Genomic DNA, 27,357 nt, shown 5'->3' with positions numbered 1-27,357 from the left:
CCATTATTATTTTTTTAAGTGCTTCCTACTCAATTTATGCAAGAAGAAATAAAAATGCTTTAAACTCAATGATAATATGTTAATTCAGGGTACACACAGAAAACAGCTTTGCTAAGTGCTAGTGCATAAAGGAAGCGTACAGTGGAAATTCCTTCAGGAACATAAGTCCTTTTATGCATCTCTGATGGAGTCTTTCAAGCTTTTTTATTTGTATTTTTGTGGTTTCTCTGTCAGTTTCTCTCTGGATGCCCTTGTCTATTCTGTCTTTTTCCAAAGCATTTAAGCTTCCAAGCTTTCATTGTACTTCTGATCTTATTCAGCATCAAACTTTCTTTGAAATTTCTTTGTAGCAACAACCTCTCTTCCTTCATTCTAGTACCCTGACATACAAAATGTAGAGTTCAAGAAAGGGCGCTTTTCCATAGTACTGAAGTTAAGAAAAGCAAGTGAAAACTCTTACAAGACTGCCTCTGCTTTCCTACTTCATTGCCAAGAGTGCATTCACACAGAATATTTCCTACAGGACATTCTCTTGGCACTTTACTAAGAAATCAGAAGCACCACTTCAGTGGAGGAAATAAAGCTATTTTTTCTTATTGGTGGACAATGCCAAAATATCTTAGAATGAAATGACCCCATACTGCTAGCACCTGTAAAACAAGCAAGCAAGTACATGGCTTGAATTCAACCTGGAATAACTAAAAATATTTTGTAGACTACAATGGCACGCCTGTCAGGGCAATGAATCTACAATGGTACTTCATTGTTCAAGCATATCTGAATGAGCAGTAGCAACTGTGAACAGCTGTTAATGTGCAAGATTTGTGTTTTTAATATTCAACTGAATTTGTAGAATGAAAAGTAGGTATGTTACAAAAAATGGATGATGAAGATGATGACAATGACAGACATCTTTCAGCAATAGAGCTATCGGGATACCTATTGAAATGGAACCTCTATGTGCAGAATAATGCTGTGTTGAATTCCCAGTGATGCATTGGGTCTGTACATGCAGCACTAAACAGATGGCTAGTGCTGTCAATGCATTCTCAATGGAACTACTCCAGAGTAAGTAATAGGATAAGCAATCCTTACTGACTTTCTGAGACTTTCTCTAAAAACTAAACTAATTAAACTAAATGAAATGCCATTTTTCTTATTAAGTCTCATTTACTGTATGTTCATGATGTTTCACCAAGCATTTTCAAAGAACAGGCCATGTGCTAAATTATTGGCATCAGTTGATAAAAAGCATAGAAGTAAAGGACCTTACCAGTCTCAGAAGTAGTTTAACAGACTGGCTCAGAGGGAAAACACACACTATTCATTAACATTTTAACACTAAACGGAAAACAGCAATATCTTTAGTTATCATAAACTTTCCTAGAGCAGAGCACTGTGGGTTGGCCAATCATTTTACTCTGAAGGAAATTACTATAGTGAACTACTCTGGCTATTCAACTAGATAAAAAAAGCATAGCATGTTAACTACTAAACAATATGTCTTTTTGAAGTAGGACTATATTCCTCAACTCATACTTTACTAGAGCATGGAACCTGATTTTTATTAAACTTTTTTTAATATCAAACTTTATAATCTTTAAATTCCAGCTTTCAAGTTTGTTTTACATTTCACTTTAAACTTTGACTTCCCGCCTTTTCTTCCATGCTGTTCTGAATCCCATCCCATCTACATACCACATTCTAACAGACATTCCACCTAAAACATATTCTTTTATTTCAAATATTGTAATTTTTCTTTCTCTACTCATGTTTCAAATCCTGCTTGTGATTTCATCTGATTAGGATGTTTTTCACATATTCCCCAAAGGGCTTCCATTCTTCCACAAATAGTCAAGCCCCACCCCAAGCCCTACACCACTCCAGTAACATTTGTTGAGAGGAACAGCATCAGCTGTGAGCATACAGGTTCCTTCACCAATCAGAATCAGTGGTCCCAAAAACAGAGGAGCACCCAAATCTCCTATCAGACCCTGATTAATGCTATCACTTTGGATTCCAACCAATGACAATGACGGGGGAAACCTTCCAAATAGAACAGAAATGTTCTTGCCATATGATATTTAGGGTTAAGCTTTCATGGCTTACCATGAAAATAAATAAATAATATATGAAAAATTAGCCAAGTTCAAACAACCTATGCACTACTTTTACTACTTATCAAAAACCTTTAAGTACAGATATCCGTACACATATAAAATCCACAATAGTGTCATCAGAACAGTAAGACTCCAAACCACAGTAAAATTCCAACCAATTGGGATGTTTTTGGAAGAAGGGGAATGTCTAGAGTCAGAAAATAGAACAACTTGTGAAAAAGTGTTTCCAATACAGTCATACCTCATGTTGCATCTGCTTCAAGTTACGTCTTTTCAAGTTGCGTCATGCGGCAACCCGGAAGTACCGGTACGGTTACTTCCGGGTTTCACCGCTCGCACATGCGCAGAAGCACTAAATCACGCAGAAAAGAACTTCTGGGTGTGAACGCTTTGAGTTGCAGGCGTGCCTCCGGGACAGATTACGTCTGCAACTCAAGGTTCCACTGCATCTCAAAAAATGATTCACAAACAAGCCTTATTATACTCTTCCTATCAGTATAATTGTGAAGGCACGGTATACACAAATAATTTAAAATTTGTTCATAAAGATATTTTTCCTTATTTACCCTAGAAAATCTTCATCATATCTCACTATAGCCTTCTTTGCTCCAACTTAAAAAAGGGTTATTTTGGTAAAATCATTCACACTTCACAATTCACAATTCACACTTACTGAAAACCAAATACAATGTTTCAATGCAATTTACAATGCAAACACAATGTTTCAAGCCAGTGAATCTGCTAGATCAAAATCTCTGGGTACTTTAAAGGTAAAGGTACCCCTGCCCGTACGGGCCAGTCTTGACAGACTCTAGGGTTGTGCGCTCATCTCACTCTATAGGCAGGGAGCCAGCGCTGTCTGCAGACACTTCCGGGTCACATGGCCAGCGTGACAAGCTGCATCTGGCGAGCCAGCACAGCACACGGAACGCCGTTTACCTTCCCGCTGGTAAGCGGTCCCTATTTATCTACTTGCACCCGGAGGTGCTTTCGAACTGCTAGGTTGGCAGGCGCTGGGACCGAACGACGGGAGTGCACCCCGTCGCGGGGATTCGAACCGCCGACCATGCAATCGGCAAGTCCTAGGTGCTGAGGTTTTACCCACAGCGCCACCCGCGTGGGTACTTTAAAATGCAGAAAACACCTGGAGGACTCAACCTGAAGTTGTGCCTCTTTGAAGCTCTGATAGGAGGAAATATGGGGAATTACTACATGGTTGTTTAACCTGGGGACACATAGGCTTCATCTGAAGGATAACACAAACCATGGGTAAAAGCCTGCACGGGTCTTGGGCTTGCATACTCATTCTGCTGGCATAACTGTAACAGGTTCAAAAGATTTTGCTTTGATTTTAGATTAAGTGCAGCTTGTCATGTGATCCAAACCTGACAAATGTTGGCTTATCTTAAGCATGCCAGCTTCAAGCCATGGGTCATGAAATGGGCTTGTTTCAACAAACAATAGCTAAGATCAACCACAGTTTAGAGTTCAAAAACAAAAACGAACAATAAAAACAATCATAGCAAAAGCTTCAAATTCTTCCCTGTGACCATGCCAGAAGAATAAAGGTGAGGAGAAAGCATTTGATGTCAAGGCTTGCACAGGCTCATACTTGTGACAATAAACCATGTTTGATACTGATATATGAGCGGAGTGATATAGTTGCATTTACTGGGAACAGAAATAGTGCCATTTAGATCAGCAGTAGAAGTGAATCAAGCACCAGCTAACTCCAGCTTTTTTTTGAATATTTAATCTACAGAAGAACTTGACAGCTGGGTTTGCTAGTAGAACAAACACAATACTCCTCTTCTCTCTTCATTGGATCTACCACCCAAATTAATATTTGAAAGTGACACAATTCAGAAATAGGAAAACATATTTTCAAATAATCAAATAATCAATACTCCATTAGGGATGCTTTTTCTGCAATTGTAACATTTTATAATAGAATGATTCTTTTAAATGATTTAAGAGAGATGGAATCTTAATTACTTTGAACTCACTTTTGTGCTCCCTGAGACAACAGCTTTGTCCACACTCACTGGTAGATGCTCTTCAGTCTGGCAAATTCCAAGTGACCATTCCGCACAGCGGTGATGAGCCCAGCAGTAACCTAACATATGATGATCAGCAAATGAATGGATTAGTTTTATAGTTTTTTGATGCAGAACAGCAAAAGGGAAAATGTATAGACAGCATCTGCTAAACCATGGGTAGGCAAACTAAGGCCCGGGGGCTGGATCCAGCCCAATCACCTTCTAAATCTGGCCTGCGGATAGTCCGGGAATCAGTGTGTTTTCACATGAGTAGAATATGCCCTTTTATTTAAAATGCATCTCTGGATTATTTGTGGGGCATAGGAATTTGTTCTTTTTTTTTTCCTTTTCAAAATACAGTCCACCCCCCGCCCCAAGGTCTGAAGGACAGTGGACCAGCCCTGCTGAAAAAGTTTGCTGACCCATTTGCTAAACCAACATAATGACTGGAGAAGAAAATTATCATTTTTAATTTGTTAAGAACTCCAGGTCTTTCAAATAACTTTAAGTTTGATCCACAACCACTTATAGCAAAGTAGGGAAATAAGTATTCTGTCTCTCTTTAAGGATATAATTTTATCCTTAGACTGAAAGAATGTTTTTTTTTAATAAAAAAAGAACATTAGAACTTAAAGATAGACATTGATTCCTGCATTGCAGGGGGTTGGACTAGATGACCCTTCCAACTCTACAATCCTATGATTCTATAAAATATACACCCACTGAAATAATTTAGTATTTGTTCAGCTAATTCACTATTGATGTTATGATAGAATGGGAATTACATTTACCAGTGAATCTGAAAGATTGCATTTCTACAGTGGTAGTAATAACATTTCCCCTATATTTTCTCCTTTTAAAAGGAGAGGGAAGGAGATATTTTCAAACAAACAACTTCATTCAATTTGAACGATAAGTAAAATATACAATATATTGAATGGAGCTATATTCTAGTAGTACACTACCTGTTGGCTCAAATAAGGCTTGGACATCAATGTCATCTGGTAAGCCAACCATTTTGAGTTCATCCCAGAATTTGACTACCTGATCATCAGGAGTAGTTTGAGTGCTTATACTTCTACAAGATGTTATGCTCTGATGAGACTTCTCTCTGTGTGGAATACAAGATTTGGTTAAATGATTGCAATTAACATAACATGGGTTTACATACCAGATACAAATTACATTTAAACTATATGGAAAAATAAAGAAATACATATTGGCAGGTTTTCAGGTATCTGACACAAGTGTATCAACCTAGGAAATGAGTATACTCTAGATTAACTTGCTTCTTTATTGTGCATTGGGCTCACGTTGCTAACTCACAGCTCATAGTAAATCCTGCTTCAATATTTTATTGGATCAGTTTATACTTTTATTGTATCTTAAGCAAATAGTCTCTACTATCTAATGAAATATTATGTTATTCGGAATCTAAAGCGCAATTAAAAGACACTGTTACTGGGGTGGCATGAGTTGGGAGAAGAAGTTATACAAGACTTTAGAAAGCTACTGCCAGAGTAGACAGTGCTGGGTAGGATGAAGCAGTGGTCTGAACTCAGCATACCAGCTTCATATATGTTAAATGTGCATTTGAGTTTCACTGATGTCAAACTGAAAATGATTAATATGCGGACAACTAAGTAATTTATTTCTATAGAAGAACGAGCATTCAGACTGGCAGAGCTAAAGCTGATACCCACAGGTGAAAGTAAAAGAAAGCATAGCCATGCAAATAAAAATAAGTTAATACACTTGTAAGTTTTGACCATCCAAATTCTCATTAAAATGGTCCACCTTAAGTCCCTTTAAAAGGCTGCTTCATTTTGTTATTGTTTCATTTCCCACTTTACTGCTTCATTCTATTGGCAGCAGTCCAGGGTTAGCCACCAATCAGAGAACTCCAACACAACAATCGCTTTAGTACCTAAACTTGGATAGCAGCCAGCATGGCACTTGGGTATGATTACATCACCATCCTCAGGGGACAGAGCTGGCTAGTTGTTCCAAGCTAAATTAATTTTGAACTTTCCCATAGGCTACAAAAGCAACTACTAATCAGCCAGCACCACAGAATCCAAAGAGCAGCAAAGCAGCCCCTTAAGGAGCAGCTTGCTGTGGATAAAAGTGAAATAAATTGGAACTCCTAACTATATTTTAAAAATCTGCAGTACTACATACTGATGAAAAACTATATTTCATCAGTATATAGTACTGAAGACTCATAGCTCAGTGACAGAGCATCTGCTTTGAATGCAGAAGGACCCTAGATTGACCTCCGATATCTCCAGTAGAGCTGGACCAGCATATCTCTGGTCCAAAATGCTGAAGAATCGCTGATCTGACCCAGCACGATGATGATGATTGGCTATAAAATTTGTGAGTTGTTTTATACGAAAGGTATCAAAGCAACATAACAAGATAAAATAACTTTTTAAACAACAATATTTAAAGCAACATAAAATACAAAATACCTAAAATGCCCAACCAGGAAAATAATAATGACAAATCCTACCCATCCTAAAATGATGGGCACCACCACAGAGGTCAGCTTAGCTACCCAAGGCCTCAGTGAATAAAAAGGTCTTATAGCTTGGCACCTAAAAAATGACGATGAGGGCATCAGGCAAGTTTCCTTCCCCCCCAACTCACAAACCAAAGACAGATCACTAATGCTAGGAACTACAGTACTAGCAGTGCTGGCAGAGAGCACGTGGAAAAGACAGGGGGGCTACCAATTCAAGGTGCTGGTATGAGTATGCAAAGTTCTGAATGGCTTGAGGCCCAAGTACTTCCTGCATCTGCAGACCCTTACTTTAAGATCTGAAGGTGAGGCCCTGCTCATGATCCAGTTACTAATATTTGCCCATTGGGTTGTGACATGAAGCAGAGCCACCTATATATGAAGTTTCCACTCTGGAGAAGTTTGGTTGTCCCCCATCTCAGATTGCTTCAAAACATCAATCAAAGACACATCTGTTCACTTGAGTTTTGGCACATAGTGAGGAAGTTATCTACTTAGGCCTTATTGCCATCAACTGCATTACGTTTTCATGTCTGTATTTTGATCTTTATATTAGTATTTTAATTATGATTGTAACATGATTGTACTTTTTGAAACCCTGTTAGCTGCCCTGTGCATCCTCGGGAGGAGGGGCAGGACAGAAATTTAATACCTGACCAAGGAACTGAACCTGGATTCCTTCATCAAAATCTAACACCATAGGCCAGGGTTGGCTAATCTGTGGACCCCATCATCCCTGACCGTTATCCCTGCTGGCTGGAGCCAATGGGAGTTAGAGTAGAGTAACATATGGAGTTACATGGTAGCCTGCCCTGGGTTAGCCACTGTTTCATACTGGCTTTTGTCACCTTAGTATCTAACTGACCTTGTTTAAATAGAATTATCAATGTATTTTGCTGCTACTGCTTCCTGAAACACTTTCTATTGACAAAGACCCCTTATATTTTATGTCATAAATATGTTGTTTTTTTTTCATTTTCAGCACCTACTTAGGCTAGGGTTGCCAGGACACCCCAAAAGTTGTTGTTTTTTTTAATAGAAATATCGCAAAGTTGTTGAGCAGCCCTAACTTTAGGCAAAGTACAAAAAAATTATGGACGTATGGCAACCCTAACTGCATGCTGTCTTACTGCACATTTACTTACAAGTCAGATGACTAGAACATGAACTGAAATAGTATATATTTTGGTAAGCATAAAAAAACTTACTTCTTTTGTCCTCTTGATTTGCGTAGGACTGAATTCTGCCTTGGAGTACTCTCATAAATGCCGTCATTGCTGTCACCAGTTTCACTCTTATTTAAAGACTGGTTGCTCCATGGAGCAATAAACCCTGGTGTTGGACTAAACTGCTTAAGTTCTCCTTGTCCCAATGAGCTTCGTTCCCCACAATAACAAAAGGCGCAGAGCTGTTCACTGCTAGAGAGTCAGAAAGCAAAAACAGGGATGTCAAAAGCTGTTTTGAAATTAAGGACAAAAAGTCCTGATAAACTGGAAAGCTTTTACCTGGCACCTGAAAATAAGATAAGGATGGTGCCAGGCTAGTCTCCCTCAGTAAAGCATTTCACAAGTGGGGAGTCACCACTGAAAAGTCCCATTCTCATGTTGCTACTCTTACTGATTTCAATAAAACTTATTCCCTAGTAATTTTGTAAAAGAACATAGCCTTAGCCTTTAAGTACCATAAACAACTTAAGAATGTCTTCCAGTCTAGTGTGAACAGGCAAAGGAAGAATTTAATTGATTGATGTATTTAATAAGTTCTTCCATATCCCAGTTTTCACCTTAAGAAGTTACGCAATCCTTAGGCTTTCAGAACAGAGTAATATTTTATAAAGTGCCACTGAGCAATAGTTAACATGTCATCTGTTCATCATTTTGCATTTTACTGAAATAAGAATGATGGGGCTATTATTACTACATTTTCGTAGTCTTTAAAGCTTTAGATAGTGATAAATAGATATTAAAAATTAAATTCTACCTTAACTGAAAGTAACAACTCCAGTGAATGCACTACTGCTGGATAAACTTCGGTAATTTGTGAAACAAACTTTGGCAGTCTATTATTCTGATTGTCCTATATAGCTCCTTTAATGTGCATTTTATATACAGTACAGTTGTACCTTGGTTCTCAAACGTAATCTGTTCCTGAAGTCCATTTGACTTTTGAAAACCAAGACATGGCTTTCAATTGGCTGCAGGAGCTTCCTGCATTCAGTTGGAAGCCACAGAAAGTCAGCTTCCAAAAAATGTTTGTAAACTGGAACACCTACTTCCGGGTTTGCGGTGTTTGGGAGCCAAAATGTAAAAGTACCAAGGCGTACAAGTACCAAGGTATGACTGTATTCAAATAAGATAAAAACCCACATTAGTAGCCTCAGGAAATGGAGCTTGATCAAAAGGCAGTACAGTAATTTGTTGTTGTTATTAAAATTTGTATACTGCCTTTCATCCATAGATCTCATGGTGGTTCACAACGTAAAATTAGATTATTAAAACCACAAAATACATAATAAAAATAAGAAACATCTTTGCTCCTCTTAATATAGTGCTGAAAACCCACTGAATAATCAATATCTGCCTACTTGCACCACTCTATCATATAACGTAACTCAAATTCTCAAATTTCCTATTCTCATGTGGTCACACAGGAATATAAAGGGACAAAAGTCCACACTTGAAAAATGTCCAATTAATCTTTATCCAAGTGCAGTTATTGTATTTAAATGCATCAAACACCCTCAAGATATTTACATTTCCTACACTGTGAAGCACTGCCATCAGGTTAACTGCTATGGCAATTTTCCAAATGACTGATGGATAGCTGAATTTCTATTGAGAGTCAAGATGTGTATGTACTTTTTGGGACAACTCACTCCTTTACTGGTATAGTTGCGACTGAAGTGTAATCAGATAAATGGCAAATAGAGTGTGTGTGTTTTAATACTCAGCATTAATTTATATGAAGCAGGTTTAGGCTTGCAACAAGAAGGAAATGATGCTTCTAGTCAAAGTAATAATAATAATTAATAATAATTTTTTATTTATACCCCGCCCTCCCCAGCCAAGGCCGGGCTCAGAGCGGCTTACAAGCAATAATAAAAACAAGTAGACAATTCTGGGCTAGATGGAAAGAAAGTTGGCTCTGATATAAGGCAGCTTCCGATGTTCTTAAAATAAAGGATTTGTATTTTGTTTTATTAAATCCACACACACATTTCCAGGAGTATTTTAATCTGCTGCATCAATATCTTACAACATTGATAACAACCACTTAAGTTGGTTGATACAAGTCAACATTTAGCAAACATGCTTTTCCACTCCTGCTCCCCCTACACACTATGTCATCCATCTCAAATATAGCAGTTGCCAGCACAGCCTAATGCTACAAAATAGAATGATGCTGCAAAGAGTGTAGTCCCAGACTCTCTCAAGGCAAATCCAAAAAAATGTAGTATAAACACTGACAACTGGGAAAGACTGGCCTGCGAGCACTCCAATTGGAGAACAGCCTTTACCAAAGGTGTCACAGACTTTGAAGATTGCTCAAATTCAGGATGAAAGGGAGAAATGCACTAAGAGGAAGGCACGTTTGACAAACCATCACTGTGATCAACTCCTGCCCTTAAACCTATGTCCCCACTGTGGAAGGATGTGTGGATCCAGAATTGGCATCCACAGTCACTTATGGACTCACTGTTAAGACTGTGTTCATGGAAGACAATCTTACTTGGCTATGCGTGATTGCCAAAGAATAAATCCCAGCATTTTCTGTGTTGTTTGTTCAGATCCCAGCCCTTCCCCCACCACTGACTCAGCATCTGCCTGTTTCTCTTTCTAACCTGGTTTTTGCTTCAACACCAACAGAGGCAATGGAGCTTGCAGATTCCACAGACACTGAGCGCTGAAGAACTGGCGTTAGCTTCTTGTCACCATGCACTTCAGTTTGGGCATCCTCCTCTGCAGATTGTTCCTTGATTTCTGATGGACAAAAGAGAGTAAGTTGATTAAAGATCATACTTTTAAGTGTTAGGAGAATCTGGCACAGCATTGTCCTATGCACATAATCTGTTTTTCTATTTGTATTCAAAAACATTGCAGTTGCAACATCCAGATGGAAACATATGCTACCCTCCGTATTTATTGATACAGTCATACCTTGAGTTACATTTGCTTCATGTTGCGGCTTTTCAGGTTACGAACACGGCAAACCCGGAAGTAAACACTTTCGGGTTCACTGCATGCGCATGTGCAGAAGCAATCTGCGTGCTTCGCGCACGTGCAGAAGCGGCACTCTACTTCTTTTCGGGGTGCAAATGGCACCCCGAAACTGATCACATTCGTAAGTAGAGGTACCACTGTACTTTAATTCTGACTATGCCTATAACAATATGTTTTATCTTTTAAATCATTTATAATGACAGTTTTAAAAACAGAAATGTCACCATTTAGTTATGACTAATACTGACAAGGGCCACAAAATTAATAAACTAGACACATAGATACTGTTTCAAAAGCATAAAAAACTACTTCAAAATAATTTTGCCTGCGACTTTAATTTAAATGTTACAAAAGAAAGCTACGTTCAGATTTAACATTTCTATGTCCACAAGTTCTTCTAAAGTTAGTTTTGGTACTGAAATACAAATAGTGATAAAGCACCTTTTAGTTTATTTATCCTTATTTCATCAATATCCCAAATTTGCTGCTGAACTTTTACAGGTTGAAGGGCTTCATGTTAAAGTTTCACACCACAATTTGTGTGATGTTTCAAATTTTACATATCAAATTATTTGAATTGTAGTGATAAGTGCATAGGGACTATTATAGTTCCATCTTTCATTAAATCACCTTTTTTCTGCTATTGGGCATATGCAAATGAAGTGAGGAAATAATTAACAGACTGAATAACATGAAATAGACCACAGCATTCAGGTCTTTTCCTCCATAGGATTTCTGCTGTCTGCAACAACAGCAAGCCTAGGCACACTGCAGGACCAAGTCTAATTAGTGAAAAGCAAAATCAAACTGGAATACAGTACACAGATAAACTACAGATTGCTATAAAGTACTGCAGCTAATAACATGGTATAATTTAAAATTCAACATACACATGTTATAAAGCATAGGATATAATATGACATTTCAGAGGAGGGGGAAGGAAACCAACTGCCATATTACTGATAACAACTGCATTAAAGCATAGAGGAAAACGGTTAGTTTAAACTGATCCAAAAACATGTTTCAAACTGTTGAAAGGCATAATATTACTAGGTATATGTAACCTTTGGTGTTAAACCATTTATTTGATGGCAGTTAATTAAAATAAATTTATGTCCTGTGTGACTGCAATAGCACCTTTCCAGAAAAGGTTTCAGATTAGGTCTTCTGCAACCAAATAAATAAACCAGAGGAGCACGTTAACAAAAATAAAGTGTAATATATTTACTAGTCCTCAAGTAAGCAAAGGAAATATGCAAATCCTATAGTAAGAAAACATCTTCCTATGATGCGATCTAAATAATTCTGGTCCAGTGGCAAGGCTTTGTGGATTGACCTGAATGTTATGTGTCTTAGGAGGATGAAAGCAGTCTGAGACTCATGAGCAATCAATTCAAAGTCATCCCAGAAATGAGGCTGAAGAGCTCCACTTAAAACATAAATACAATACTAGAAACTAGTCAGGCAGCATACAATGTGGTTGAAGTACAACTACAGGAAACTCAATGAAATTTCATTGAGATATTCCATGAAAAAAATTGACAACCCCTTGAATAGCTCAATGATCACACAAGATGTCCATCTGTTACAGTGACTGACTTGAAGTTCAAGTCTTTATTTTTTTATATAATAATATTTTATTAAGTTTAACAATAAAAAGATACATAAAACACACATAAAAGTAATAAACAACAATACAATATTTCACAAAAAAAGGAAAAATCAATCAGAAACACCACAAGTAACATAAATAACCTAAAACAAACACAAATCACTCTTTTCTAATTATTCATCTTTAGTTAACTTATTTTCCTGACTTCCTCACACCTCCCTTTTTTGTATCCCTCTTTAACAATTAGCTCAGCAAATTCATATCGTACTAAAGAAGTTCAAGTCTTTAGTTTAGTTTTTAAAAGATTTATTTTTTATCAGATCAGCATGAAGGCTACGATATACAAAGCATTCTGAAGATTTCACTACAGTTGTATTGAACACATCCAGTCAACAATATTTCCTACCTCATAAACATGTTGAGAGGAAGCAAATTTTTGCTCTCTTTTTCTCCACTCTGCATCTACCTAAACCCTAACTTTCTGCAACCAGCTAAAACTGCTCCACAGGACCTACCCTCCTCAAGTGGTTAAGACAATACTGAATTGGCCATTATCATATACTTATCAGATACATGGTTTTACCTCTTTCAACTAATTTTATATCATCTGTATTCAGACACTGAAACTGGGTATTTATATGCTGTGGGGGGGGTGATTAAATGATTTTGGTTGACAAAATAGACCATTCATTGTAGTGAAGAATACAGATGGAGGCTGTAAATGGAATTACTTTAATCTTGATGGATTTATCATAAGGTGCTTTCCTATAACATTCAAAGGCAACGCTAATCTGATGCATAAGATGTTCTCAGTTTACACATCTTGTTAGTTATAACAGAGTCTCAAAAAGTATAGAGGAGACCAACAGGAAGGATTAATGACCATAAAGAAGAGTTAAGTGGTTTATGAGGATTTGAAGAGAAAGGCAAGGATTAAAGGATTAAATTATAAAATTCAATTTCTATTGAATTTGCAACAGCCAATTCTTCAAACAGAATTTTGTTGAAAATATCCACAGATAAACTTTAAAAGTAAAAACTACTTTACTTTTTCTTGCCTCTGTTTTTTAAACTGCTTTAAATAGCTAGCACAAGCATTTTAATGTAGTCTCAAGAGAACCAAACCTTTAAATAACTTCAAAAGCTTTTAATTGGAAGGATCTTTATGAGCAATCAGTTTTAACTACTGTGTTACACCAGACTGATATTTCCTAGGGGGAAAAAATCTAACTTTATTTTGAAAAGTTTCAGCCTACTTCTGAAGATTGTTACTGAGCTACTCTTACACATGCTGCCTGATGAGGAACAGGATCTTTCTGCAGCAGTGCCTGGAATTGGAAGTCATTGCCTTGGGAGGTTCCACAAGCCTCCTCACTTAGAAAAACAAGTCAATCAGACATCTATAAAGAAACATGGAAGCAACATTCTAAGACTTATTAGGCAGACATGGAGGAGCTGCTGTTGCTAAGGTCATCATCATTTAGAAGCAAAGAGACAGTGGCCTTGGCTTTTGCCTATATTGAAGTATCTTCCTATATTCTGTTCTGCACAAGCACACTGTCCAATGTAGGATTGCACTGAAGGACCATTTTTTGTGTTTTTTTTAAAATCATTACCCAGGATGCTGGAGGTGGAGGAGACTGAAAATTGATTTACATCTGTAGTCAGGTACAAATGTAGTCTTAATAACCTGTCCTTTCTTTGATTTTCTAATTTTCCACTTTGGTTTTAAGCCATTTAAAAATATTCCATGTCTGTTTTCTTTAATCTTTTGTGCTCTTTTTCCATAGAGATAAGTGTATTGAATATGCTTTTACTATTACTTTCAACAACTGCTAGCCCACTGAATTTAACCCTTCAATAAATTCATGCTTCTCAAACTACACTTTTCTTTAAAAAACCTTTTTTTTTAAAAAAAGATACATTTTCTACTTGCATTTTCTATATCTGTTTTTCCTTGCATATGGATATATGCTAGGAAAACAGCCCATATTCCCAAAATTTATGAAAGCATTGCTACTACTTGTGCCTTTACCAGTTTCCACAGTGTTTTCTGTTTCTGCTGCCTCCAAACCATCCATGCTGTCTTCATCCTCCACTGCAGGTTTTCCTCTACTTCGAGGCCTATGAAATATAAGCGATTGTTTATAATATAGAATAAAAAATAATACAAAACTACAAAGAAAATCACCTGAATGGTTAAATATTAAATTAGCAGATATTTTTAAATGTTAAAAGCCAAATATCTATTTTTAATAGTACCGATAGATAGAATATGCTACTAGGAGAAAGGCTGTACCACTCAGTCCATCTGCTCATACCTGGTCATTGCATTTTCTATTACAATTGAAAGTTTCAGATCAAAAATACATAGGCTGGGTCCAAAGAGCTACTTTAGGAATGCTGAAAGTGTTTGGTTCATTGAGTCAATATCCTTTCTCTCTCTCTTTGTTTAAACTGTAGTCACATCCCTTTTATCAAAGACTGTTTTTGAAAGTCTCCTTTGTTTCAAAAGTAGTTTGCCATCTGAGAGAGAAGGAAGCAGTTGCTCATGAAACATTACATCCAAAGCACACTTGCAAGCAACTAACTAGCAGTGCAGTTCTTCAGATAATATTATTTGGAAGATTACAAGAGAACTGCAAAATTTAAATCAATAAATAGATTACACAACTTTTGAATTGACTAAAAATGTGCTGAGATTAGTTGAGCAGCAGTTTTTTGAAAAATATTTTAAATACAATTAATAATATAGTATCATTTAAAAAAATGATTCCATCCCCCCTTCTCTCTCATATACAGGAGGATTGCCTGATGCAAAATTATGCCTGTTATAATACAACATACATATCAGATCACCTTTCCTCAGGCATATTAAAACTCAAAATTTATAGTCAATAAAAAAACTACTCAGCAAGTGGGCAGAGGTTATAGTAATCTTAAAATAACTCCTACCCAACTAACAGGCCACAAAAGAATATTTCAGTGTAACATTCAATAATCCTATTTCTTCATAAAACAATACCACACTCTTAAATATATATATATTTGGAAATAATTTTACTCAAACACCACACCACAAATAATGGGTTCTGATGAAGCATGCCATCATCTTTGAAAATGTAACCCAATATATCATCACAACAGAAGAATCTGAGGAGATACTGGTTTTGCAGCACACAATAGGAAATTGGATTAACATTACATGAGAAGTTAAAAACTGTGCATCTAACTCTCCACACAAATTACCCAGATTTTTCAGATATAATCTAGGATGACAGAATTTCCAAAATTATTATAATCTGGCTGTCAAAAGAATCACACTAAACAGAAAACAGCAGAAGGGTGGTGCTAGCCACAGTGAAAAAGAAGTTTTAAAAGGAGTAGTAAAGTAGCTGTTGGAATTAAGAAAGGAGGGTGATGGGAGAGACAAGAAAAGGAGTTGGAAACATGTCAGTTTTATTTTATTGGGTCATATACTAACAGGAGCTGAAGTTTAAAATGCTGCCAGGTCAGGTTCACAAGTTTTCAGATTTACAACACACTACACAGCTATGTAAAAGTAATAAAAAGAATAAAAATGAACTCAATGAAATTTTTGTGATTGCCATAATTATGCTCAAGAGAATGTACACAATCAACCCATGGAAGTAGCACACTTGAGAAATTGAATCTAATTATACCATATTAGATATACACTGTGAGTTTCTTTTCTTTGCACATGTAAGCTTCTGTCCCCGCATTTGCATACATGATTGCTTTCTCTTCTTTTAGTATCAATATTATATTGTGTTTCTACTCAAATAAACTTTTGGGTTATATTTTATTTCTGAGGGTATAATTCTACATGGACAAAGACAAAAGAAAATTAATGTAAGCAGGTGAAAAATTATTTCATGCTCATCCCACTTGAACAAGGAGTACACCCTAGAAATAGCAACATTTATGAAAGCCTGTTTTGCTCTTATTGTATGGGAAGGGTAGTCAAGTGTGGTCTAATAGCTAAAATCTTCAAAAAGTAATGTAGAGGAGAGGTTACATATTGCTTCTAATCACAGCATCTGCATCTATGCATACTGGTTTTACTAGAGTATGGAGGCATAAAAATTAAAATGGTACTTTTAAAGCACATCTAATACCAAATTACTTCAAAATTTTCACCTCCTATAGAAAACCTTTAGGCAATTAGATTAAAATATTTTCCTTCTGTTTATTTCACAGGTTATGTAAACTTTTGTATTTACATCCTACAGTGCATATATTAGTATGCAAAGAACGGCACACACACACATATACACACACGCAGACCTTTTAAATGTGCCACACTGATGATTTCTCAACTGTGTCCCCCTCCCCCAAACACATTTCAAGCAATGCATTTAACATTAGCAAAATCACAGGTTTGAACTAATTGAATATAATTACTTCTTTTCAATAGAGAACATACCCACATCTGGTGTTTTCATGCAATTTTCTTCTTTTGCATTTACTGTACTACAAAAGACCTTCCAACTACTGCACAGGTTTAAAATAGCTCCATTGGGGGGAAATTACAAAATAGAAGTTGGAAGAATATATTTATACTTTAATTTAATTGGGTTTTAGTACAAAAAGCAATCTGAATAAATAGTATATGGTTCTACAATATAAAGCAATACAGAGGGTTTTTTTTGGTTTTTTTAGAAAGGGGGAGGCATTAAAAAGTTGCTCTGAAAGCTGGAATCAGAATTATGTTCAACATGTAGAAATATTGTTTATTTATTATAAGAGCACTTTGGCTGTTCTTCTGCTGTTCTCTCAAAGAAGTTTATAAATAAAAGCATAAAATATACCAAAATCAGGAAAACAAATAACAGGAGTCAGTTAAGACTAGTATAAAAAGGAGATGCAGAAGATTTCATGCTAAAAATCCGAATCTCTTAAGCTTTGACGGCCTGGGCAGATAAAAACAGTTTTTACCTGTCACTTAAGTGAGATAGGGTACTGTCAGGAAAGCCTCTCTGGACAGTTCCTAAGATGCTGCTTCTACACCCAGCTAACCCTGTTTGTTTCTTGCCGAAGCAACATCAGAGCTCTACATTCTTATAGCCCTATTACCAGTCTAAGCCCCGCCCTATCTCACCCCAGGACAGACACAGAAGCCTGGAGGGCTGGCATTTGGCCTCCATGAATGAAGTTCCTCACTCTTCAAATTAGGCCAAGGATATGCTGGTGCAAATTGCTGTCATTTGTCATGTCGGCCATAAAATCCTCACAAAGCAGCCTTGGCAACATCCTGGGGGTCCTCAACACTAGCCCAGAGATAACCTCTGTCAGCTCCAGGCAGGAAGACTGCTGAAGAGTGTGGTGAGTGGTAAATCAACAAGAGTTCCTAATCTGTCTTACTGTCCAACACCAAGTAGAAACATTCAAAATTGGCTCCCAGGCAGGAAGTCTGGAAAGGAGACTTTAGATTATTGCACTGTTGTGCTGCATTAAGAATTCAGGCAGATGCAACCAAGGCAAATAGACACCTTCCAGCCATCCACCCAACTTTCAGCAATTCAGGCCAGGCGGCTCCTTCTGATTTGTGTAATATTATGAACCAACCTTTCATTCAGCAACAGTACCACATGGGCTGATGGCTTGTTAACATGGCAACTATGGTCACAAAGGATAGGGGAGAAACCAGAAAGAGGAACAACCACTAAATTTTTGACCAACACTCATTTAAATGACACATCCATACCCACCACCATATCTTCCCCAGCCTATAATGACCTCAATAGGGGCTATATAAAAAGCAAGCACCTTACAGGATTGTTCATTACAATGTTAAGGAACATACCACAAAAATCTTGTAGTTAAACTGGGCTTATAATATCGCTATTTATCAAATATAAACAATAGGCCAAATTCATCAAGAAAACTGAATTTAACAACTTGCATACTTATTAGAAACTAAGCACATGCTGCAATTCATTCTGTTCCTGCTAATCATGGAAATAGGCAAGGAGTTGTGTCTTATCCCCAGCCCTAGATAGCCTACACAAACACTTCTCCGTCATCTGTTATTTCACTAGGTATTGCACATGGTTTTAAGCTTACTGCCATTGCCATAAGGCATTCAGACTCAGAATGCTGAATTCGGCACCTAACACCAACATCTGAGTTTGTGCTCCACCTAAACTCCAAATATTATGGGGAGGGGGATTGCTAATATGAATAAATTTACTTTTTGAATATACTTAACATTTTATGTTGCTCAGAGAATTAATGCCAACTCTTGTATTGCTATACATTTATCTGTGACCATGACCAATTTAAGGTTGGCATATGTTGACATCTAAAGCCCTATATGACTTGGGGCCTAGGTACCTGAGAAGACACCTCTGCTGATACCAACCTACTTGGACCTTGAGATTGTTGGATGAAGTGAAGATACACTGATCCAAGACTGATCAAGTTACCTCAGCACCTGAGGCACACACACAAATACTACAAGTACCTCCACCCCTCCCTGACAGCCTAAATTTACATTACATATCTGTCAATATGCTACCCTTTCATAAATTCCAAAATCAGCTGCCTGAGGCATCTACTTCACACTGTCTAATGACAGGACTATCCCTGCTACTAAAATAACTAGAGTGCACCTGAAAGAAAGAAAACACACAGAACATTAGGTCATTTGAAAATGCAAACATAGTTCAGCAGATGTTAGGTCAACAATGTTTAGCCAAGCCATACATCCCACCAGGAGGTGATATACAAAATCCTGAAATACATTCCCAAGGGGGCCAGGGCACTGTCATAGGAACAAAGAAAAGGGAGAAACAGGTTCTTTTTTTTAAAAAAAAAAAGCTAACCGGTCTCAAGCGAAAATTGGCACTTTTGAGAACTTATTTCTCCCTTCTATGTATGAGCTTCCAGAATCCATCACCTCATATTCCATCTGAAAACTATGTAGCAATGCATATAGCAAATTTATCTGTAGCTATATAAAAATGTTGCCTCCTCTGGCGTGTTGTTTTTACATGCATTTTTTAAACCTGTGACTTGTGGGGCATTTGATTATAATGTTGCATACTTAGTAGGGGGTAGAGGATTAAAGGGTAAGAACTACTTCTCTAGTTACATGAATATGCCTGCTTAATATAATAGTTATCAGCTTAAATTATTGTCCGGAAAGTCTATGGTTCAAGGCAACCCTTTCATAGTAACCACACAAGGAGGCCAGAACTAGGCAGTCTTACAGGATCACTGCAAGGATTACAAAGATTGTCTATTATTGACCATGAGGAAAAAATGGAATAAAAATAAAAAGCTTACACAGAGTAGTGCACTTGGTAAGAGTGATGGACTGGAGAGACCGAGGTTCAGATCTCCCCACTCAGCCATAAAACCTGTTGGATGGCCCTGCGCATGTCAGCTTAATCTGTCCCTCAGGGCTGTTGGGATGACTCGATAACAAACTCCTGAACCCAACACTGAGCTCTTTAGAACTGGATTTTAAAAGCGGTAAATAAATTTGAGTTTCGTCTTGAATGAAGAGAAAAGGCAATTAATATGACACCATTTGTATTCTCTTGCTAAGCTTCCTCTATCAGGGATAGAATGAGTTAAAGGTATGTCTACTGGGCTTGCTCCTAAAGCACATGACAAATAAGACAATCTTCATTAATTTCCTTAAACTGCCTCTGAACTATTATATTTATTAAACCACACAGAAGCTGCTTGTAGCTCATAACATTAAATTATAGTCTCTTGAAGCTTCCTTCTAAGACCAATAGCTCTTTGGAGTTTTCAAGCTTGCATTATTTTCTTTCATTAACAAATTTGGCATAGCAAGAAAAAAAATTAGCTTGGTAAATGGTCCTGCTAAAATTGTAAAGTAAGGCGGCCCTTTCCATTGAAGTACATAAGCAACTCCTTGTGGGCAAAGGAGTTTGGTGCTTTTGAGATCCTGTGGCACTCAACCACAGTATATGTCTACAAATTTGCTATGAACAATATTGTTATGAGATTGGAAGGGAGGATAGGCTGCATGTCTGAGCCCCCTTCTAATTCCTGGATCCAGCATGGATTCAATTCCTGGAATTGCCAGGCTGGCTTCCTGATGAGCTAATGACCCTCTAAGTATACAGTGGTACCTCGGGTTAAGTACTTAATTCGTTCTAGAGGTCTGTTCTTAACCTGAAACTGTTCTTAACCTGAAGCACCACTTTAGCTAATGGGGTCTCCTGTTGCTGCACGATTTCTGTTCTCATCCTGAAGCAAAGTTCTTAACCCGAGGTAATATTTCTGGGTTAGCGGAGTCTGTAACCTGAAGCGTATGTAACCCAAGGTACCACTGTACTTTGTATTTCTAAGCAGTTAGAAAAACAAAGGTGACAAGGAAAGTGGCTCTGTGCCAGATACAAGGTGCAGGCTTAAAGCCTGCAAGACAAAACCATGCCTGATCTCTGCTTCAGTTCAAGGCTGTTGCTATGGGAGAAGGAAGGCCCTCTTGGGGTGGTTAATGCTTGGAACCCCTAAATTGTAGGCTCAGACTGTATGTGTGTGTAAATAAAGAATACTGTATAACATAAAGACACCACAGCCTCCACTGTCCTTCATGCCGAAGGGAACACAAACCCTGGGTTTATTCCTTAGCAATTTCTTTTCCTGAACATACCCCACAAGGCTGCAGAGGTTTAGATCAGAGTTTTCCTTCTCCTAGATGGGCTATCTTCCCAGGTTGACAAGCCTCATCTGCCCCTCATTTCCCACAATAGCACATGCAGAAACCACCTTCTGGATCGTTGGACTCGCTATTGGTCTTGTTTGCTCAGTCCCCCAGAGCCTGTCTTTACATGCAGGGGAGAGACAAGTCCCTAACTCACCTGACTCACTGAGGGTTTGAGACCCATTGGCTACCCTCAATTGGTTTAGCCAGCCCACCAACCCGGTTTCTCAGAGTGTAGCTGCTGTCAGCTTCTAGGGGCCACATGTTAGAGGTGAGAGCAGGGTAGGGACTAAAGGCAGACAAACTACTCCAGAAGGAGCCCAATATGTCCCCCACCAGAGACACTGCCCCTCCCCTAATGCCCCATACACTCACAATGCAGGACTGGTCAGCAGACACAGATGCAAAACATGCAAGTTCTTCGAGTTTTAACACTTGCCCAGAGCTTGGGAAACAATCCATAAATTTAAACCATCCACATATCACACTGCTCCAAAAATGACTTCAGAACCAAATGAAATCCTATTCCATTTATTAAAGCAAAGGTTGTCTGCTCCAGACCGTCATCAGCTTTAGTACAGCCAGCTGCTCAAAAAGTGTTCCCTAGCATATGAGGTACAGTATATGAATTTTCTTCAGTAATAACTGGGGAAAAGAAAAGGGAAAAAAATCTGTAGTGCCTGCAGGCATCTCTATCTACTATTCTTTGTATGTAGAAGACAAAATTATTACAACAGTGCAATTATCTAGGAAACTAAAACTTTTTAATTCTCTGAAAGGTATTGAGGAAAATCTTGAGACAGTGTTTAAGAGGTTGTTGTATTGTCCCTCATTTGCAACAATAGAAAGCAGGTGCAAATGTTTAGCTCAGCTATGGTACTCTATGGAGCTAACACAAAACACCCTTCCTCAGGCAATGGTAGAATCATACAGCTGGAAGGGACTGAGGATCATCTAGTCCAACCCCCTGCAATGCAGGAATATGTAGCTGTCCCATAAGGAGATCAAACCTGCAACCTTGGCATTATCAGAACCACTATCTAACCAACTGAGCTATCCAGTTTATGTGGTTTTCATGCACACCATATCATCACTGCCTGAAGTACACTATTAGTACTAGCAATTAAAAGAATTACCAGTTTTATTATACACATTCACAGATCTAAGCAATTCAGAGGCTGGTCATATGGCAGGTGCAGAAAAGGTGGTAGCAGTTACAACTTTAAAGCAAGGATTTTCAAACTTGCCAGAAGTTATTTGCCTGAATGACTGAATGACTTAAAACTAAATGTAACTAAGGCAACAGCCAGAACAGTTCATTTAGTAGCACCATACTCCAAACCTAGACCCAGACAGCTTACATTGCTTGGACTACTGCAATGCGCTCTACGTGGGGCTACCTTTGAAGGTGACTCAGAAACTACAACTAATCCAGAATGCGGCAGCTAGACTGGTGACTGGGGGCGGCCGCCGAGACCACATAACACCGGTCTTGAAAGACCTACATTGGCTCCCAGTACGTTTCCGAGCACAATTCAAAGTGCTGGTGTTGACCTTTAAAGCCCTAAACGGCCTCGGCCCAGTATACCTGAAGGAGCGTCTCCACCCCCATCGTTCTGCCCGGATGCTGAGGTCCAGCGCCGAGGGCCTTCTGGCGGTTCCCTCATTGCGAGAAGCAAAGCTACAGGGAACCAGGCAGAGGGCCTTCTCGGTAGTGGCGCCTGCCCTGTGGAACGCCCTCCCATCGGATGTCAAAGCGATAAATAACTACCTGACATTCAGAAGACATCTTAAGGTAGCCCTGTTCAGGGAAGTTTTTAATCTGTGATATTTTAGTGTATTTTTGGTTTTCTATGGAAGCCGCCCAGAGTGGCTGGGGAAACCCAGCCAGATGGGCGGGGTACAAATAATAAATTATTATTATTATTATTATTATTATTATTATTATTATTATTATTACATGAAGCAGTCTATTTTCAACATTCTTTTCTGAAATAATCTCTGGTTCTGAATATAAGCCTCCATTTTTATCTTCAAGGAATTATTCACTACTGTAGATTGTATTTCATAAAAATATTCACAGTAGACATTCCAAGAGAGAATATTTCATAGTTCCCCAGCCCCAAGTTCCTCCAAGTTTCCAAATCTTCCATTTAAAAGAACTAGGGGAAAGTCTAGGAGGGAGAGAGGGTCCACCCCCCCCCCGGGCTTTTACACCTCTAGGACAGAAGAAGGTTGTGTGGCTTTATGTCTTTGAAACACTTTTACAATGTAATCTAATACCTGTTTACTTAGAAGCTGCACCATCTTCAATTAGGCTTACTCCAAGGAAAGCATGCATAGCACGGCAACTTTAATATGCAACGTGCTTTGTAATCCTTCATGCATTCAGTCTCACACCAAATGAAACATAACAATGTTATCTCTTTTAGTAATAATAATAATAATAATAATAATGGTAATAATAATAGAAACCAACTGAGAGGTAGAGGCTTGGTCAAGGTGAAATGGTACCGTAATTGAATAGTTGACCAGGAGCATAAAGTTTAGTTTGCCAAGCTCTAGTATGCTTATGATTTCAGCAAATGTACTTTGTTACTAGCAACAACCAATAAACTGGGTCATTTTACACTTAGTTAACCCTAATTCACAGCCATATGAAAAGAAAAAAGGAGAAGAAAGTATACTGTTGGTGTGCACCCAAACAAAAGTGTGGGGCACTTCTGTAGGCTTTAAATTAGGTTTTGGACTTCAAAGATTACAAATAAAGGCATATAACTGAAAAAAAATCTGTCAAAATTTTGAAGGCTACATGGGTATCATTTTTTGCAACTTTTTTACACCAAATTTTACTCCAAGGCAGTAATTGGCAGGGACAAAATTATATAGCAATTAGGGCATGACAGCAAAAGCAAACAAGTACTGAAAATGGGCTCGACACTTCTAGTAACAAGCAGGTAATTATCACAGCAGCTTGAAAGGGGCATAATCAACCAAACTGACATCATCCCACCCACATAATAAACGTGAAATCCCTTTATGTCCAAAGTAGCTTTTACACACAGCTGGCAAATGTGGCTAGTCAATGTCTGACTCCTTTGTAGCTGACGTTTCTTTTAGGCCAGTTCAGCGAACTACTTTTTTGAAGTGGAGATTTCACCTAATGTTAAATAACTTTCCACAGAAGCATACATTGCCACTGTACTTTCATTTTAAAATTCAATAAATTTGATTAAATAATTTGTACCTCTTTTAATGCTGATACAGTTTCACATTTTAAGATTTCTGATGGCATTTTAATGAATGTTCAATTGGTTTAAAAGTTCTGTTTACATAGATACAACACGGACACACAATTTACTTCTCTTTTCACACTCTTGTAATATGCAATAGTAGATCTACATATATTAAAGACTGGGTTTTTAATTTATGCATTTTAATAAATAAGTCTAAAAAATTCCCTGCAAGATTTTCAAAAACGTGTTAACGTTTGAAGCTGTTTTATAACCACTGAAAAATGTTCAAAACTCCAGTGAAATACAGTTTCATATTATTGCCTTTTACACCTTTTTTTAAAGCCATCAAAAGAATCATTCACTAAGTTCATTTTACTATTTCCCTATGTAACTCTAAGGGGAAATCATTCCAGAGTCAGGCACCCATCAAAGCGAAGGCCCTTCTACATTTCCCCTCACCCTGAATCCTAGCAGAGAATGTGAGCAGAGCCCACCTGCCAAACTTAGCAGAAGTGGTATTCGTTGATCCTACCTCACTGCTCCAGTTAATAAACTGGTAGCCACATTATGCATGCTCGGAATTATTTTCCCAGTTTCTGTCTCTTTATTTCCAAAGTGATCACAGCATGTAATGATAGCTTAAGGGGACAAGGAAAGAACTGTGGTAAATAAAAAAATAAAATATTTTATGTATAAGAGCAATCTACAAGGCTTAAATGCCACCAGTGCAGAAGACCAGAAAGCAGTATTGCATAATCTAGTTCTACAATTGCCAGGTGATAAAAAGGGGAGCTGTAAATTATCTCCTGACCTCTCACCTGGTCCCTTAGTTTGAGTAACTTGTTTAGAATAAAACCAAGCTGCTTTCCACCAGTCAATACCATTCGGTGCTTGTTTTGCCTCGAGCTCTACCAGTCTGACAGAGATCCTTCCCACTCACAATCTCCCTTTTTGGGCCACCTGTTCTAAAAGGGAGGGACTGGGGACACTGGCCAGAAGAGGGGGATGCTGATTACCCATTCATCTTCAAAAAGGAAAATCTTTGTGTACAGGCAATCCAGTCTTCATCTCCCTTCCTCCTATCATCATCAAAGATACATGGAGAATAAGGATTAATACCTAAGGGTTGAGGTGCAGCATTGCCCATGAAGTCCAGATTTACTACAGTTAAATTGTAGTAGATATACCAAGAAGTCCTACCATGCGAGTCCCACTGAGGTGTCCTGGAGGAGGTCATGAGATCTGGAGGAGTGGGAAGAGATCAGAGGGTTGGAGCTAGGGGACCTGTGGGAGCATCCAAGTGGGATGAGGGGAGTGGAATTGCAGCCTCAAGGAACATCTGATCCTGGGGAGGGGTTCAGTGGCTTGGGGAATGGAGATCAGGACTCTGGGAAAGGGCTGAGTGGACTGTAGGAGGAACATCCCTTAGTGCCACAACAGATGATGGAGAGTGAGCTCTCTGAATACGTTTTGAGTTCAGTACACTCCAATCAGATAGCAAAGACACATAAAGAAGCCCCTGGTGGGCACATGATTCTGCAAACTCAAAGCACTTACCAAATCAGGATTTTTTAAATAGGTTTTTTTTTTGGTAAGCAAAATATTTGACTATATTTGCCCAAATACTGACAAATCCTATTTCACATTACTGAGCAATCACAATTTTAGTCACAGACAAAATAGGCAATGGGATTCTCTCACTGGCATTATCCTAAATACACATATTGCCCTCTACGAACCTTGAAAAAAATGCCCATACATCTCCACTGGCCAAAAAGAACTAGTTCCTTTCTGTGCAGCCAGAAAACCAGTAAGATAGAGGGGTTGGGGAATGGATCAAATTATTAGAGCGGATAAACTCAACAAAATGCCCTCCATATGTTGCTAGATTTCAGTTCCCATCAGTCCTAGTAATCCAGGTAAATGGTCATGGATGGTGGATGTTGCAGTCTACAACACCTAGCATGCAGCACACTGGCTACTTCTGTCACATAATATATTCCTATTCTATCATATGCACCATCGTAACATTGGAGGTCATAAGCAACAGCATTACCATTGATACCTAGACAGTTTTAGCAGCAATTGCACATATTAGTAGCTTTTTGCACCTTACCACAACCTTCCCAAACCTAGTGACCTTCAAATCTTTTCGACAACAACTCCCATTAGATGCACCCAGGGCCTGGAGGACACCAGGTTAGGGAAGACTATACCAGCACAACAGTGTTCTGTCCCTAGCAAACTAAAAACTAAATAAGCATTGAAACTATAAATCATTTGTGAAAAAGTTTAAACTCTCATAAGACATTTCAAAAGAAGTTTAAAACTTTTAGATGTTTTTAGGACATTACAATAAAATGTAAGTATCTAGAACAAAGAACAGGCTATAAGTAAAGGGGTCTCAAAACTTAAAATTTCCATATATTCTACTGACAACATTCTGTTTTGGTTTATGAAGTTTTAATGAAAGAACTCAGCAGACCTATTTAGAAAATTCTAAAATTACCAGCACTGTATACTTCTGTTTCTTGTACACTAGGTTTTAAAAATTAGACAATTTGGTGCCAAAGAAGGACAGAACTTTTTTTATGTATGCTACAACGGCAGCAAGAATACTTATAGCAAAGCACTGGAAGACTCAAGATCTACCCACTCTGGAAGAATGGCAGATGAAGTTGATTGACTGTATGGGACTGGCAGAAATGACCGGCAGAATCCGCGACCAGGGAGAAGAGTCGGCAGAAGAAGATTGGAAGAAATTTAAGGACTATTTACAGAAACACTACAAAATTAATGAACTCTGAAAAGATGTTGGATTGAACTTTTGTGGTCTCTAGCTGTTATGATAAAGATAATAGGGATTAAAATTGTTTAAGTCATAAAATTTAAAAAGTTG

General features: G+C 38.0%; 1 protein-coding gene and 1 long non-coding RNA gene across 4 annotated transcripts in view; both read right to left on the bottom strand.

Moving 5' to 3' along the window:
• KMT2C (lysine methyltransferase 2C) overlaps positions 1-27,357 on the bottom strand; it is a 142,899-nt gene that overhangs the window by 90,527 nt on the left and 25,015 nt on the right. For all 3 annotated transcript variants that reach the window (XM_083579031.1, XM_083579032.1, XM_083579033.1), the window contains exons 2-6: positions 14,551-14,639; positions 10,525-10,663; positions 7,892-8,101; positions 5,125-5,270; positions 4,127-4,236 (exon numbers count right to left, since the gene is read on the bottom strand). In XM_083579031.1, coding sequence (XP_083435157.1) covers positions 4,127-4,236; positions 5,125-5,270; positions 7,892-8,101; positions 10,525-10,663; positions 14,551-14,639 — 694 coding nt within the window. The remainder of the gene's footprint in view (positions 1-4,126; positions 4,237-5,124; positions 5,271-7,891; positions 8,102-10,524; positions 10,664-14,550; positions 14,640-27,357) is intronic.
• On the bottom strand, positions 16,986-25,508 carry LOC310746390. The gene is made up of 2 exons (XR_014540699.1): positions 23,183-25,508; positions 16,986-22,587 (listed from the first exon to the last, which is right to left on the bottom strand). It is a non-coding gene; the product is annotated as an uncharacterized lncRNA (long non-coding RNA).

The sequence above is a fragment of the Podarcis filfolensis genome (assembly GCF_964270895.1).
Source record: "Podarcis filfolensis genome assembly, chromosome: 12".
NCBI classification, from domain to species: Eukaryota; Metazoa; Chordata; class Lepidosauria; order Squamata; family Lacertidae; genus Podarcis; species Podarcis filfolensis.
This window is presented reverse-complemented; position numbering and strand designations above follow the sequence as displayed.